Raw genomic sequence first — 15,626 nt, 5'->3', positions numbered from 1 at the left:
TCCAGGTGGGTAGCCGCGTTGGTCTGAAGCAATGTGACAAAGTTAAAGTCCAATAGCACCTTTAAGACCAACAAAGTTTTATTCAGGATGTGAGCTTTCATGTGCACACACACACTTAGTCAAACAGGATGGAATCAGTTCCTGTTTGACAAAATGCACATGCACATGAAAGCTCACATCCTGAATAAAACTTTTTTGGTCTTAATGATGCTGTTGGACTCCAACTTTATCATGGAGAGTGTGCTTGCAGCAGCATTCCTGAGGCAAATGAAAATGTGAGATAACCCTTTAACCACCAGACATCCAAAAGTGATGAGCTGCCAACTGTAAAGTAACTTTGCTAGAAGCAAGCTTTTCCCTTGGAACTTGAGTATGCAGATCCAGTCAAGAAATTACTTTTGATATAGTTAATTCATCATGAGTTGATTCATCATGAGATGATTTTTAATTCAATTTTATATGGTGACAGCATTTACTTCTATGCCATGAAAAGCTTCAACTGTCTGTTTTCATAAAACTGATCCTCTGATAAAAGGGAAAAGCATTTTTCTCCATGCTGTTCACAGCTCAAGACTGTTTACCACACCAGAGTAAGCCATGTTTACCAGTTTCCTAGATGAAACTATACTCTAGTTGCACTTTTTTCTTTCTTTTTGGCATAGCCAAATAACTTAAAAACTTTCCCATAAAGGCATTGTTTATTAATGTGCAGATGTGACAGTCTAGGAGACTCAGGTTCATATCCCATGTTGCCATGGGAACTTGCTGAGTGGGGGAGGACTATTGGCCTTTCACATACTGTTAGCCTAACCACACAGGGCTGTTGTGAGGATAAAATGGAGGAGATGCAAGCTGCTTTTGATTCTTGCTGAGGAGAAAGGCGGGATATAATTGATGAGTTGTTCTTTCCTCACATTGATCTAAGGAAGAATTGGGAAGCTTCAGAGACGTACAGGCCCTCCATTTACATGGTTACCTGATAACATCCCACAGAACTGATGTGAATTATTAATGTAAGGAAAGGGATCTTAAAAAAAAAAAGAAACATTTTACCTTGTGAAAGGTAATTGAAACAGACTTTGGTAGTTGAACTAACTTGGTGTTTGGGAGGGGCAACAGGGTGTGGGTTTCTGATGTCCTGGCCCCACTGATGGACCTCCTGATGGCACCTGGTTGTTGTTGTTTTTTTGGCCACTGTGTGACACAGAGTGTTGGACTGCATGGACTATTGGCTTGATACAACATGGTTTCTGTTATGTTCATAGTTGTGAAACACAATGACTTGTACCACCACCAAAACCAGATTTTTTTTTAAACTTCCATTTTTGCCATAGGGGTTTGAAAAAAGGTTTAGGCTGGCATGAAACTTATAATCTCTCACAATGTTCATGACATGAAAAGAAAATCATGACAATTGGGCCTGAATTGTTATGCCAACTATGCTGGGAGACGTTTAAAATCACTTTTGAAAAGAAGAGGGAGACCAAAGATAAAAGAGAGCCAAATGAGAAGCAGCAGCTCAGCTGAGGAGGCAGCAAATGGTGAAATATCTGCAGCTGTTTCTGGGAGCAGAAGGGAAGCCTCCTCAAAAAGCTACTCCTCATGAGAAATACATATCTGCTTGGAGCAAGGCAAATAGGACAAGAAGTGGCAGATGAAGGGAGAAGATGCTGGCTTGAGGGTGCGATAGTTTTTGGTGAGAGGCCTTTGGCATGATTATAGAGTGAGTGAAAGGAGCTTTGATTCTTAAATGTTTATATCTTGAAAGTCTTGTTGATCTCTAAGGTGCTACTGGACTTGAATTTAGCTAATCAAAGGGTGAGTTGCTTTAAGTAGAAGACAGAAAAAGCCTGGTATCCTGGCCTTGAAATAAAGATGCTCTGGAAACCCTGAGTTTGAGGTATCAAACTGGAGTTTAAATGGGAAGGGTGTAAAATCTTTCTAAGCAAACATTCTTTCACCAATGAAGACTGAGGTTTCTCACAATGCATACTTCGTTCAAAGGAGGGGAATGTTACATTTTCAGATAATGGTGTCAGTGAATTTGGAAAGAAATCTTGTTCCTTTTCACTACTTCAGTGCATTGTCTGAAGCAAGAATTTGTATACTGTCTGTGGTAGAATATGTGAGTTTCACATATCTGAATTGCTTGGGGTGGCGGTGGGGAGAGTTGTTAACTTTTGAAATAAGAAAGTCTGGTGCTTGTTGGGCTTGGAGTGGATACACATTAGGATCCAGTGCTAATGCAAGATGCTTTTACTTAGGCCTCAGAGTCAGTGAGAGCTCACAAGAACGCAGCTTCTGAACCTTTCTGAGAGTTCCACCTTCTTGTCCATTGAACAGTATGTGCAGCTGCATAACAACCCCTGGATGAGCTCCACCACCTATTTGTCAACAAAATGACCCCTGCTTGTAATAGTGTATAGCAGTTCTGGTAGGAAAGTAGGAGGTAAAAAAAGAAAACTGAAGTTGGGGGTTATGTTCAATTTTCTCGAGAACTTGATTCTGTACTGTAATTAATGCTAGTTATTAATGCTAGTTATACCAGAAAATCAATCCAGTAGCTGTTTTAATTGGTTTCACTGGAAAACACAGGTGAGTGAGACCCAGATTTCTCCAAGTATTACAATTGCTCATTACATTACAGAGATCATTTCCCCTGGAGAAAAGGTCTGCTGTAGAGAGAGGATCCTATGACATTATATGAAGCTGAAATTCTTCTCCTCCAGGAATTCCTGGAAATCTCCAGAAGTATTCTAACCAATAAAATAAATATGGCGATCCTCTTGTTTCCATAATAAAGTGGCAATCCTTTAGTCTCCATAAGAATGAAAAAAGCTAGGAAATACAAAAGAAAGCAAAAATGACATTCCTCTCCTTCATTATCATGCAGAGTAGAGAGGATTGTAAGCCTTAAGTCTTTTATGTTTGTCCCTCATCAGTCTGGAAAGTTGCCAGGAGGGCAAAGCCCCAGGAGCTGCGTCTCACTAGAGATGGGTAAGAATCAGCTGATGAACTAAAGTTTGTCACAAATTTTGGCCAATTCACGGTTCATGAAGCAATGTTTGTGAACTGAATAATTGCTGTGAATTTTCACAAATTTTGATGCAGTTTGTGGTTCTTCAAGAAAAACTGTTCCCAGCACTCAACTCTTTGGATTAAATGGCCCCCTACTTTCTGCTCCCCATGAAAAAGAGCAGGGAATAGAAAGCAGGGGCTTTCCAGAGTCGGAAAGGACTGGTGCTTGCACAGGGGACCTTTCCTTTCCTTTCAGTTGGGAGGTTAATTACCACTCACTTTTATTTCTTTCCATACCATGAAAAACTTCCCAAGCATTAAAACTTTCTCTATTAAAGAAACAGGACATATTTTTCTCCTGTCCTGTTTGCAACCCTATTCCCATTGTTGTGCCGCCATTCCCCCACACCACCTGTGCTTTCTGCTGCTGGAAATGAAATAAAACTCCAAGGTACCAGAGTAAATGTTCAAACAAGGTTGCAGACTACTCACAAATGTCAGAAATAATTCTGTTCTGTTTAGGATCTTTACAAATTGGGCATAGTTCATGTCGCATCATGTTTAGCAATTTTCTGACTGTTCATTCTTATTATTTTGTGGGTCTAGTGGGGATCCCCATGGTTTTTACTGAAGCCCAATACAATGATTGTTTGCCTTTCACAAGAGGGGCTGGCTGGCTGGCAAAACTAGGGAAAGACAGGAATTTTGCTTTTCCTGTAATGCTGCAAGGGCCAGTTGTGCAACAGAAGATGCGTGCACTTATCGCTGTGTTTGAGGCTATCCTGGGATCCTGATTAAATGGTTCAGTATATAAATGAAGATTAAAAGCAATTTGTGATGTCTGTTTCATTAAAACGTTGCACAATAATTTCATAAGCATACATGGATGTAGAATGGCATTTATCTTTCATATGTTCCATTTAAAAAACATGTTCTTTAATCTCTAGCTTGCTTGCATTCACAGATGCTCCTTTGCACCAAATCCCTTAAATAAGCTTTTAAACAATTAGTGTCTGTAGTCTTGATGTTTGCTGTGTTATCAAATGGATAGAGATAGATTTGATAGACATTCTGGGGGAAATTCAATATGCAAATCATGATGAGTGGAGCAGTGTTTAGCATTAGTGCCAGAGTGACTCAGAGTAGGAGATAATCCTTCAAGTGTTGCAGTGATGCTTCATTAAAAAAAACTCAGTAAGACACCAACACTGTTTTGTCTGCATTGTTGAAGTACTGTACTACAGGGACTTTCTAAAAGGCCATTCTGTACTATTATATTTTGTACAAAAATGCAGGTACGAGGATGCTTGATAATTGTGAAGTAGTTAAACTTTAATGATTTTTAATAAATACACAGAAAGATACATAGTTATGATAGTGAAACCAGAAAACCTTTTCTCCTTAAACTTAAGTAACTTAGTGCGATTTTTCTGGTACAGGATGTTGAGAAAAAGAACTAGGTATGAGTTTCCCGAGAAAGACACAAAATACTGCTTTGTAAATAATATATTATATGCTGTGATATATAGAATTTAGGGCCACAATAATTCTACAAAAGGAATTTTCAGTATACTGTTACAAGTTTTCTATTTCCTCTTTCAATGATGGGAGAACAATGAACAAGTCATCAGGTTATTAATGTTCTGTTCCAGTTTTTTATTGGCACAGGTAGGCCAAGTGATTGTGATAATATGTGGAATAATTGTACTGTTGAGAGCCAATTTGGTGTAGTGGTTAAGTGTGCACAGGGGTCGTTTTGTAGGGAAAAAGGTGGTGGAGCTCATTCAGGGATTGTTATCCAGCTGCACCTACTATTCAATGGACAAGGTGGGAAGGAGAAGGTGGAACTCTCAGAAAGGTTCAGGAACTGCTCTCCTGTGAGCTCCCACTGAATCCAAGGCCTGAGTGTGCAGACTTTTGTCTGGGAGAACCAGATAAGAACTCCTCCACATGACCTGCTGGTCAGTCACAAGTACTCACAGAACTGTTCTGTTCAAGAGCAGTTCTGCCAGAGCTCTCTCATCTCCACCTAACTCACAGGGTGTCTGTTGTGGTGAGGGGAAGGAAAAGGAGATTGTAAGCCTCTCTGAGATTCCTTCAGGGAGTGAAGAGCGGGTTATAAATCCAATCTTTTCTTTTCTCATGATCCAAACACAACAGAATCACTTTAAACAGTTCTAAACATGCAGATGTTACATTTATGTTACTCTCTCAGTCCCATCTGCCTCAAAGAATGTCTGTTGTGAGGGAGGAAGATAAAGGAGATTGTGAGCCACTCTGAGATTCAGAGTGGAGGGTGGGATATAAATCCAATATCGTCTTCATCTTCTTTTTTTGTTTCTACTTTAAATGATTTTTATTTTCGTGAAAGAGTTGAATTACCTCCAGTTTAGCATATCCCCACAGCTATTTGTGAAAGACGACTGATTCAGATATAAAGATACATCTTTCCTTTCTCATCTTAGGTCAAAGGATCTAATAAAGGAAGCTATTCTTGACAATGACTTCATGAAGAATCTGGAGCTGTCACAGATCCAAGAAATTGTGGATTGTATGTATCCAGTGGAATATGGCAAGGACAGTTGCATCATCAAAGAAGGAGATGTGGGTTCACTGGTGTATGTCATGGAAGGTATGTTGTGCAGTCAATGTATTTTGAGAGTTGTGTAGCTGCTTTCCCATGTCACCTTCTACAAAGGTTATGCAACATTCCATATATGTTTGGAATAGTGTAAAGAATTTTTCATATTAGTTTAATGAACGGATGAGATTTGCATATAGATTTTAACTATGGGCATGTTGTTAAATACTAGAAACTGTTTCATGGGCAGTATAAGTCCCAGTATACCTGTTCACCTGCCAGTCTGTTGAAGAATAATTCAGATTTTGAATAACTCAACCAAACTGGGAGCTTTGCAAACTATACCTCTTTGTTTAAGGCAAAGTAATATGGTGTGATGGTGTGCTCCTTGTGCCAACTCACATTCACTGTGCAGTCAATGAGATCTTGAGGTGAAGATTAAGTGCAAGAATGGAGTACATGTGGATAGGGAACACCCAGTGCAGATCTAGCATGCACATTTATTGATTCAGATGCAACTGAAGAATCGCTACCTGCATAGTGCTTTGGTAAACTATTATTATTCTGATACAACCAGATTAGAAAGAGACTGCAGAGCTGCTTCTGATATTTCACTTCGTACTTGTTTTTGTCCAAGCTAAATGTATATTTGAACCATTTTTTGTGATATATTGAATGATTTCTAAACTGTGATCTGGGAAATGGCTTTAAAAACTCTGCAAAATTTTACTGACATCTTTAGAATAGTGCACAGTTTTCTTTCAGGTAACAAGAAAGAAACCATTACCTAACTTCAAACTGGCAATATAAATGAAATGTGCATTATTACTCCAATGCTTCTTTTGTTTATACTTTATTCTGCTTTTTTAAATGATTTATCTTGTTAAAAACCCTTACTGCAGCATTCACAAGAGTGCCACAAAGTTTCTGAGGCTCAGATAAGCATATTCCATTGTAAGATTAGGACATAAACAAGGATAGATTTCTATTTTAATACAGTCAAGGGACTGAAATTTAGAGACCTAAATTTTAGTGAGTATTGTCAATATATTGCATCAGTTTAAGGAAGTGGATAACAGTTATATTAATCTTTTGTAGGGGGTAGGAATTCTTGTTCAATACACTGCTTTTAAAACTCATGGGTTCTGAAGCAAATTGCTATGTTTTCATCCTGAATGTTTATTACATAATAGGAGATGTTCTATCACAGCAGGATATTCTATAAAAGGATTTTACTTTTTATAAAGGATTTAGGATAAATAATCACATATGTCTCCTTGTGTAGCAATTTAATTTCTGAGGTTGTGCTGCACTTCTGAGAGCTGATTGATTCCTTTTGGTACTTTTAACATTTAAAAAAAAAATCAAATTGCAGTGCAGTTCCAGCCACTGCATTTTAAAATATTAATGTGTAATTGTCAAGAAGATACATGAAATGAAATGTTTCTTTTAACGGATGATGAGGTCTGCTACCATTGATGTCTAAGGAAGTTAAAAATGCTTGTTTATTCCTGTTTTATTCCCTCCCCCCCCCCATGGCATTTACCTAAGAGCCTTTGGTGCATTGATTATAAGTAAAGGTAGGTAAAAAAAATTGAGTGAATGAACTATTATTACAATACTTAGTAGTATTCTGCTTTTCTGACACCTCCTTCCCACTGGAGTCTTTGGAGCATGAACCAACAAAAAGTTTTCAGTGAAAAGATTTCAATGATGAATAATCTTAGCACATCCTTTACTAACTCACTGAGATAAATTGGGTTGGGAACATGCTTTACTTTCTTCAGACCATCTACCCCACAAAATCATTTACTTTTGGGGGGGTTGTTTAAATAAATGATGACTCAGAGTTATAAGTTATACTGTAAAATGCAATTTCATGCCAGAACCTGAATACTGTTCTTCAGTCACAGGTGTTTGTATATGTGCTTTAAACCTGTATCCTAAAAGCATTTGTTTTTTTCTGGCCTATTAAGGCTAAACCCTTTGTCCAAGAGCAGGTCCATTTTTCTTCTCCAGCTTTTGAAATGTGTGCTTTTTTCTGGACTAGATAGAGCTTGTGAACTTAATTGTTGGGTATGGGAAGTCAACTGGACAAACATATTGTCTGTGCTGTTCGGAAAATAGCCCTTTAAAACAATACCTATTTTATTGCCATTATATGTGAGGTCAGACTTCCATGTTGCAATGAAACATAGGGTATCCTATCCTATCCTATCCCATCCCATCCCATCTTTCCTTCATAACATTTATGTGGGTATCAGTAGAGAATTGATGAGTGGGAGAGGATGTTTAAGTCTGCCAAGATTGTCTTAGTTGTCTCCCCCCCTCAAATAAGTCTGCCTGGGAAGAAAGTGGCCTGCAGGGGACACTGGTGTAGGGTTCAAAATACCTGTATTTTGCAGCCATTGATAATCCCCAGCAAATGCAGCCCCTGCACTGGCATTACATCAGCAAACATTTGTTTGGAAATCCATGTTCTGGCTAGATAATATGTATTTCTGTTCTTAAGCTGGGCAGTGGGGAGATTAATTACTTGAAAATGACTTTAAAAATGTAACAGCTTCCTATCTGCAAATAATAAATGACCTGTTTCCAGTGTTGGCCCTAGGACTCATGGTGCCACAGGCAGGCTTCATGCCTGGTGCTGCCCCCACCACTGCCTCCCGTCCTCCCTCCGCTGTGTGCACATGCCCCCATTTGCCACGATGAGGCTGGGCCCTACCGGCTTCGAGGCAGCCACACATTTTTTGAAGCTAGCATGGGAGGCAGCTTATCCCCCCTCCTTTCTAGAACCAGAAGTGAGGAGGAGCGAAGCCTCCTCCAGCGCTGGCTTCAAAAAAACGCGTGGCTGCCTTGAAGCCAGTAGGGCCCAGTATTCACCATGGTGAGCTGCGGGGAGGGAAGTGCGGTGGGAGGGAGGAGGCTGGTGGCCGCAGCAGGAGCAGTGGCGATGGGGAAAAAAGGCAAACTAGGCCCTTCTCCTGGCACCCTAGGCAACTGCCTAGTTTGCCTAGTGAGTGAGCCGGCCTTGCCTTTCTAGGATGCCTTGTAGTGAAAAGGCAATATACAAATGTTTTATTCAGGACTTTTTTTTTGAGCAGGAACACAGTTCCAGCTGACTTGGTGTCAGGGGTGTGGCCTAATGTGCAAATGAGCTCCTGCTGAGCTTTTTCTACAAAAAAAGCCCTGTTTCATTTAATAAAAATTTATGAGCATAGGTCATTCCTAAATTTATGAGCATAGGTGATGATTCCTAATTGTACTGTGCAAGTACAATTAAGCCAAATTCAAACACTCCTAAGATCTTAATGATGTTAATGGGTGAATTAAGCAAACAGTTCTCTTGCAGGAGTACTGAAAAGAGATCCCAATGTAATATTTCTGTTTATGCCCATGAAATATGGAACCTAGCAGCATTACTTATTACTTAATGTGTTCATTGCCTGTTTGTAAATGGAAGCTTTTGAAATGGAAGCTTTAGAAGTAAGACCATGAGATACAGCTAGAGATGCCAGCCTCCAGATGGGACCTGGGGATCCCCTGTAATAACAGCTCATCTCCAGACCACAGAGATCAGTTCACTGGAGAAAATGGATAATTTGGAGACTGGTGACTATGGCATTGTGCCATACTGAGGTCCCTGTCCTCCTCAAGCTCCATCCATAAATCTCCAGGACTTTCCCAACCTGGATCTGGCAACCCTGCACCCATCCCCCACCAGTGGACAGGGGGACCTGGCATCTCTAAATCTAACCAGATGGAAGAGGGAATCAATGCATTTTTAATAAGCATTGCAAGGTGGCCATCAGGGCATGGGGTCTATAATGTAAGTTTCATGGTAGGTGTGTGGGTGCTGAGTGGCTAGAAGTAGTTAGTGCTAGCTGCTGACTTCATGGTCTGTGTGACAACATGAAGGCAGTGACCAATCATCTTTCGGTCCCAACTTCCTCCTCCTCAACTCATTCTCTCAGCTGCATTTCTCCTTTTTAACTGTACCATTTGCTGGTTATTGGTCAAGCTGGGAACAAATTTTAAGACTGTTTAAAGTTGGTTAGAGTCTATTAGAATGTTAGAGAACTTGGTTGGAGTAGTTGGGTGAAAAGTAAGAGATGAAGAGAAGTGTGAAGGAAACACAGTATGACTTGTAAGGGCTTGGTTAACAGCATGTCTAAGTGTGTATGGTGGATACAAATGCAACTGGAGCAGAAAGTATATAAATATGAAATATACAGTGTCAGTAGTTAGAGTCAGGATTGTGTTCTTCTCCTCAAAATGGGTTGGATCCAGCAGAAAATTTCCACTTGGGCTGGAGCTCTTGCATAAGCAGAAACACAAGACAAAAACCATAGCAGCCTCTTAAGAACCTGTGCAGCTGATTTCTGGATTCTAGGAGTAACGCCCGTTGTGAAGAAAAATACAACGGGCTCTAGAAAGAGGCTCTGGGTGGGTGTTTTCGCACTGACCTTAATCAGCAGCGACGCCCCTCTTCACCGCGCAGGATCGGCGCGGATTTTGCACTAATTGCCGCGGAGCACCCGGAAGAGCCGGAAAGTCCCGCGGCTTTTGCGGCGCAAATGGAAACTGGTTTTTGGCGGTTTCCGTTTGCGCCGCAAAAGCTGCGGGACTTTCCGGCTCTTCCGGGTGCTCCGCAGCAATTAGTGCGAAATCCGCGCCGATCCTGCGTGGTGAAGAGGGGCATCGCTTCTGATTAAGGTCAGTGCGAAAACGCCCGGTGAGTGCCTATCACCCTTGCTGTCTCCCTACCCATTCAAATGAAGGCATTGACCCCCCCACACACACACACATGCACACCTCAAGGGGAGCTAATGTCTGCCATGTAGAGAACAGTTGTAAATCTGAGTGATCTCCAGTGCCTCCTCAAAAGTAAATGGCACTCCAGGCCCCACCCCTAACCTGGGGTTGGCAACCCTATCTGTTTTCTTTTATCTGCCCCTCTGACTTCAGCTTTCCATTGCCTTATCCCCCCACCCCTGCAGCTTCAACATGGGAAAATGACAGTCTTTCTTCACAGGGGAGGAAGCAGTTTGCATCATTCTCTTCTCCCCCTGTGAATAGCATCTGAACAACAACCCTGCAAAGCAGGTTAGTCTGGAAGTCTATGCCTGGTCCACAATCACTCAGTCAGCTGCCACAGCAAGAACCTGGGTCTGGCAGATCCCACTCTGAAGCCTTAATTTTTCTGTCCTCCTCAAATTCCACCACAGAATCTCCAGAAATGTCCCACCAACTTGGAAAGATACCACTAAAGGTCTCTGGGCAAGTGCCCCTCCCCCAGCCTGGCTCACCCACCCAAGTGAAGGCATTCACTCCCCCCCCCACCTCAAGGGGAGCTGATCTCTGCCATCTGGAGAGCAAATGTGATTCTGGGAGATCTCCAGCCCTCACCTGGAGATTGGCAACAGTGGTTCCCCAGGAGGAAAGGCTTTTCCTTCAGAGGTCTGTAGTGATCCCTTAGGAATTTCCCAGCAACCTGGAAAGGTACCACTAAAGGCCTCTGGGAAAGTGCCCCCCTCAGCCTTGCTGTCTTCTGACCCATACAAGTGAAGGCATTAATTCCCCCCCCCCCACACACACACCTCAAGGGGAGCTGATCTCTGTTATCTAGAATTTTCTGACCTAGAGCAGGCAACCTTGCAGCCTCTAAAGAAAATGACAGTCTTTCTTCACAGTGTATGTGTGTGTGTGTGGGGGGGATGACCTCATTCTCCTTATTTCTCTCCCCCCTTTGATCGGAACAACCACCCTGTGAAGCTTCCCTATCTTCTTCTCAGGCAACCATCCTGGGGCGAGAGAGGGAGTGAAAGACAGTAAAGGTGGGACAGCCATGCCCTCTGAGGTGGTGCCAGGCTCCCTGGCTATTGCAGTGGCCTTCTGAGGCTGTGTGTGCTGGGAGACCCTCTGTGTGGGCTGTTGATAGGGCCTTTTGTGAGGTTGCAGGAGCTCTTCAGCCCTTTCTGAAGCCAGTTGACAGAGAAGAGCTAAGAGATGTGGCTGTCTCGGAAGTAAGACTGCTTCTGGCAGTTTGTTCAGCATTCCAGAGCCTGAGTAGGCAGGAGCAGGGGAGTCAGCCAATGGGAGGCCAGAGACTCTGACTGAGCTGTGATGAGCCAATGGTTTCTGGAGTGCATGGAATGTTCACAAGAGAATTATGATAGATGATGATGATGATGATGATGATAGGAGGAAAGTGTTGCACAAGATCTTCTGCAAGCAGAAACTGAGCTGTTTATGTTTCTGCTTGCATATTGCTGGATCAAAGGCAATATTTTTCTTGGTGTAGTATACTTTAAGTTGAAATTTGTTCTATGAATTAATTTCTTGAATAAAACCCTATGCTTAGAAATAAGCTATATTAATTACTATGGTATAATATCTGTCTACTTGAGAGGCACTTTGGGAAGATGGGTAAAAAAACCCCCATCCCTTATGTTGTGGCAGTATCTTGAATAGGCTGTGTGTCACATAGGTCTTTACACTCAGCAACTGTATACCTGCTGATGGAATAACCCTCATGCTTTCACTGCTTCTCAGTGCTTTCAATCAGCTCTCCCCCATATGCAGTATTGTTCAGCCGTGGTACGCTACCCTCATCTGCCACTCTTGGCTTTTTGTAGTAATTTAATAGTCAAGACATGGGCATAATTGGAAGAGGAAAATTCTCTGCAGAGAATGTAATGTGATGAACTGAGAATTCTAACTGAATTCAGGAGTGCTGTAAACATTCTTTTGTCCCTGCACTATTAACTCTCACTGTAGCCTGATACACACATCAGCCCTGTGTGTTCACTGAATGTTCTAGGAAGGAGAATGAGTGAAACAGTCCTGACCTCGCCTGATGTGACTGTGAGGAGAAAGCAGCTGCTTTCTGAACATTGCTGATCATGGCGAGGCAGAGTTCCCACAACCACTTCCACCATACATTCCCCCCTGCAGACAATCAGGCAATCAAGCAGAGTCAGGGGGTGAGGGCAGGATGCTTGCACCTGCTCTTCCTCTCTGTGTGTTCAGTGAACACGTGGGGTTGTTGTTTGTACCAGGCTAGAGTTTAGGGTTGCCAGGTCCAATTCAAGAAATATTTGGGGACTTTGGGGGTGGAGCCAGGAGCAAGGTTGTGGCAAGCATAATTAAGCTTCGAAGGGAGTTCCGACCATCGTATTTAAAGGGGCCACACACCTTTTAAATGCCTTCCCTCCATTTGGAAATAATGAAGGATAGGGACACCTTCTTTGGGGGCTCATAGCTTTGGACCCCCTGGTCCAATCCTCTTGAAACTTGGAGGGTATTTTTGGAAGAGGAACTGGATGCTATGCTGAAAAGTTGTTGTCTCTACCTCAAAAAACAGCCCCCCCCCCGAGCCCCAAATGCCTGCAGATCAATTCTCCATCATACCCTATGGGAATCGGTCTCCATAGGGAATCATGGAGTACCCAGCAGACACCCCCCCCTCGCTTTCTGATAACCCTGAAACAGGGGAAGGGCCTCCAAACCGGGGGATCCCCCATCCCCACCTGGGGATTGGCAACCCTACTAGAGTTGCAGTGTTTTGAATTTCACCTTGGTTTCAGTGAAGGCCATAGTCCTGCCTATTGAGGGCCAATGAAGTATACATCATCAGAAGTGATCATGCAAGAAAAATTTAAAAGCACCGACTTCAGTCTCAAGCCGGCTGTTGGAAAATGTAACTGCTACTAATATATTAAATATTCCTGTATGTGTACCAAAATGCCCTCTATAAATGAAATTATATAGAAACTGTCCAAACTTACATTTTTTGTGTAATGGGCAAGAGCAAACTATGGTTGTGACAGCAGGATCAGGCTAGCTCGAGGCTAGCCGCTTATGTAAGTGCTCTAGCAATTACATTTTTAACTCACACAAATCCTGATATTCACTTGAGGGTTTTGAGCATGTTAAATTCAGTATTGCTTGCACGAAGTTTCCTATTGGGGGTTACTTTGGCCTATGTTGGACGCAAGAGATGATACACTAAACTGCATAGTGAAATAGGTGTTTAAGCTGCTACATATCTTGCTTTTCAAGATTAGTATGGAGTTCCTGGGCTATTTTCATAAAGCTTACCTCAGTATGCAGCTCCAGCATTGTGTCTGGGAAGAGTTCATTGCTGGTTTGTCAGCTTCACTGCGTGCTGTGCTGCAAAGCTGTAATGTACTTTGTCAGCTGTTAGAGCTGGTAGAAGTTCCAGTGAGGTGACTGTGATAGTCTTTTACAGAAAAGCAATAATGAGTCTTGTACCACCTTAGACTAATGGATTTAAGTATAGATGCATGTTGGGCTACGGTCCACTTCATCAGATGTATGAAGCAGATTCTCTCTCAAGAGAAATATATACATTGTTAACGCCCCTGCCCCCCCTTTTTTATGCCATGAGTATACTGGAGGATATGAGTTGAATAACTAATGAAATAACAATCAGCCATTGTTCCCATTCACCATGGCTCATGGAGAGTGTGCACATCTGTATACATTGCCTGGTTAACATACAATTACACATAGTCTCTAATAGATCTTGGGACTCTAGCTTTCAAGTGTTTATACTTCTGTACATTTATTAAGTTGCTGCAGAACTTATTTTTGTTTTTATTACTGGTATGATATTCCACAATGGCATTTAACCATCAAAGGACATCTTGTGCCTTGTCCTGTATGTTCATATTCCAGTGAAACATCTCAGAAGCAAACCTCACCCCCACCCTGCCATTCCCCCCCCCCCATTCAATTGTAATGGAAATCAAAGCATGGACAAACATTTCCTTTTTCTTTTTCATCTCTTAATGATTCTTTCTCAAACATTTTCAGAAAATCTGTATGCTGTTTGCAGTATATGTAAACTCTGATTGTTTGAATGGCATTTACAAAGCCCAAAGGCACCTCTTACAGACATTGTGAGCTTTGAATACTAAAACGCTGATAGAGCCTACAGCTGCGTCTCCGTAGGTCAACAGTTCTAGTAAATGCAGATCGCAAGGGATAGTGGATATACCTTCTAAGAAGTATAAGGGGGAAGGTCAGATGTTTTATGGATTGAGTCGGATGGGACCAAAAGTATATCTGTTAAAACTCTCCATATTGGAAGGCAAGATGGTCAAGGTTAAAGTAGATATGTAATAGCTCCTACAGACTAGGGTCACACCCTGGTCACAGGTCCGTTAGTTTGTGGGTATTCAGCGGGTTGTTTCACTCTATTCCTTACCAACCATGCAGAACAGCTCAACTGGCTTTTTGTGCATTTAAAAAGTATGACGGGAATAAGGTTTTATTATGACAGTTATAATCCAAGAAGCATTTTAAGGCAGATGCTGAGCTGATATAATTTAGTACACCTTCTGGTGATGCCAGGGGTGTGTGGCATATGCAAATGAGCTCTGGCACCTCTTTTTTAACAAAATGACCCCTGTGCATCTGTATTCTCACACAGCCTGATTGAGTTTCACTATCCTCCTATCTCAGGTTGCTAGACCCCCTGGTGGAGATGCTGCTAAGCCCTGCCCCTTGTCACTGATCAGCTGGCTGGCAGGAGGACTTAGCAGGACAGGGAGGGAGGCCCAGCTTACATTGTCACAATGTGACAAAGTCACTTCTAGCATGCATTGGAATTGACATTGCCATGTCCAAGACATTGAGGTGATGCTCTGGTATTGGGGCAAAAACTATAGCGGAAGCCATTTTTGCTGTAGAGTTTTTGCCCAGATACCAGAGCATCTCTGATGGCATCCCTTCTAGTACATGCCAGAAGTGATGTCACCGAGTTGTCGCTTTTGGTAAGCCCCTCCCATTGCCAACCGGCCTGGAAGGACCTGGCAGTGTTACACCTATCCTTGTTACACACTCACAGATCATAGGAATCGGTCATCAATAAATGCTGAGTTTTAAAATCCTACCCTTTTGCAAAGTAGTCCTTAAGTGCCACTAATGGCTGCCAACCAGTTTGAGTCAGGAGGTGGGAAAACCTGATACAAACCAGTATAGTGGGCGATTTTGGTTG

General features: G+C 42.2%; 1 protein-coding gene across 3 annotated transcripts in view; it reads left to right on the top strand.

The window, feature by feature from the left end:
• The window catches only part of PRKG1 (protein kinase cGMP-dependent 1), a 1,148,292-nt gene that overhangs the window by 260,634 nt on the left and 872,032 nt on the right, over positions 1-15,626 (top strand). For all 3 annotated transcript variants that reach the window (XM_060241248.1, XM_060241246.1, XM_060241247.1), the window contains one exon: positions 5,484-5,650. In XM_060241248.1, coding sequence (XP_060097231.1) covers positions 5,484-5,650 — 167 coding nt within the window. The remainder of the gene's footprint in view (positions 1-5,483; positions 5,651-15,626) is intronic.

This window comes from Heteronotia binoei, chromosome 6 (genome assembly GCF_032191835.1).
Source record: "Heteronotia binoei isolate CCM8104 ecotype False Entrance Well chromosome 6, APGP_CSIRO_Hbin_v1, whole genome shotgun sequence".
NCBI classification, from domain to species: Eukaryota; Metazoa; Chordata; class Lepidosauria; order Squamata; family Gekkonidae; genus Heteronotia; species Heteronotia binoei.
This window is presented reverse-complemented; position numbering and strand designations above follow the sequence as displayed.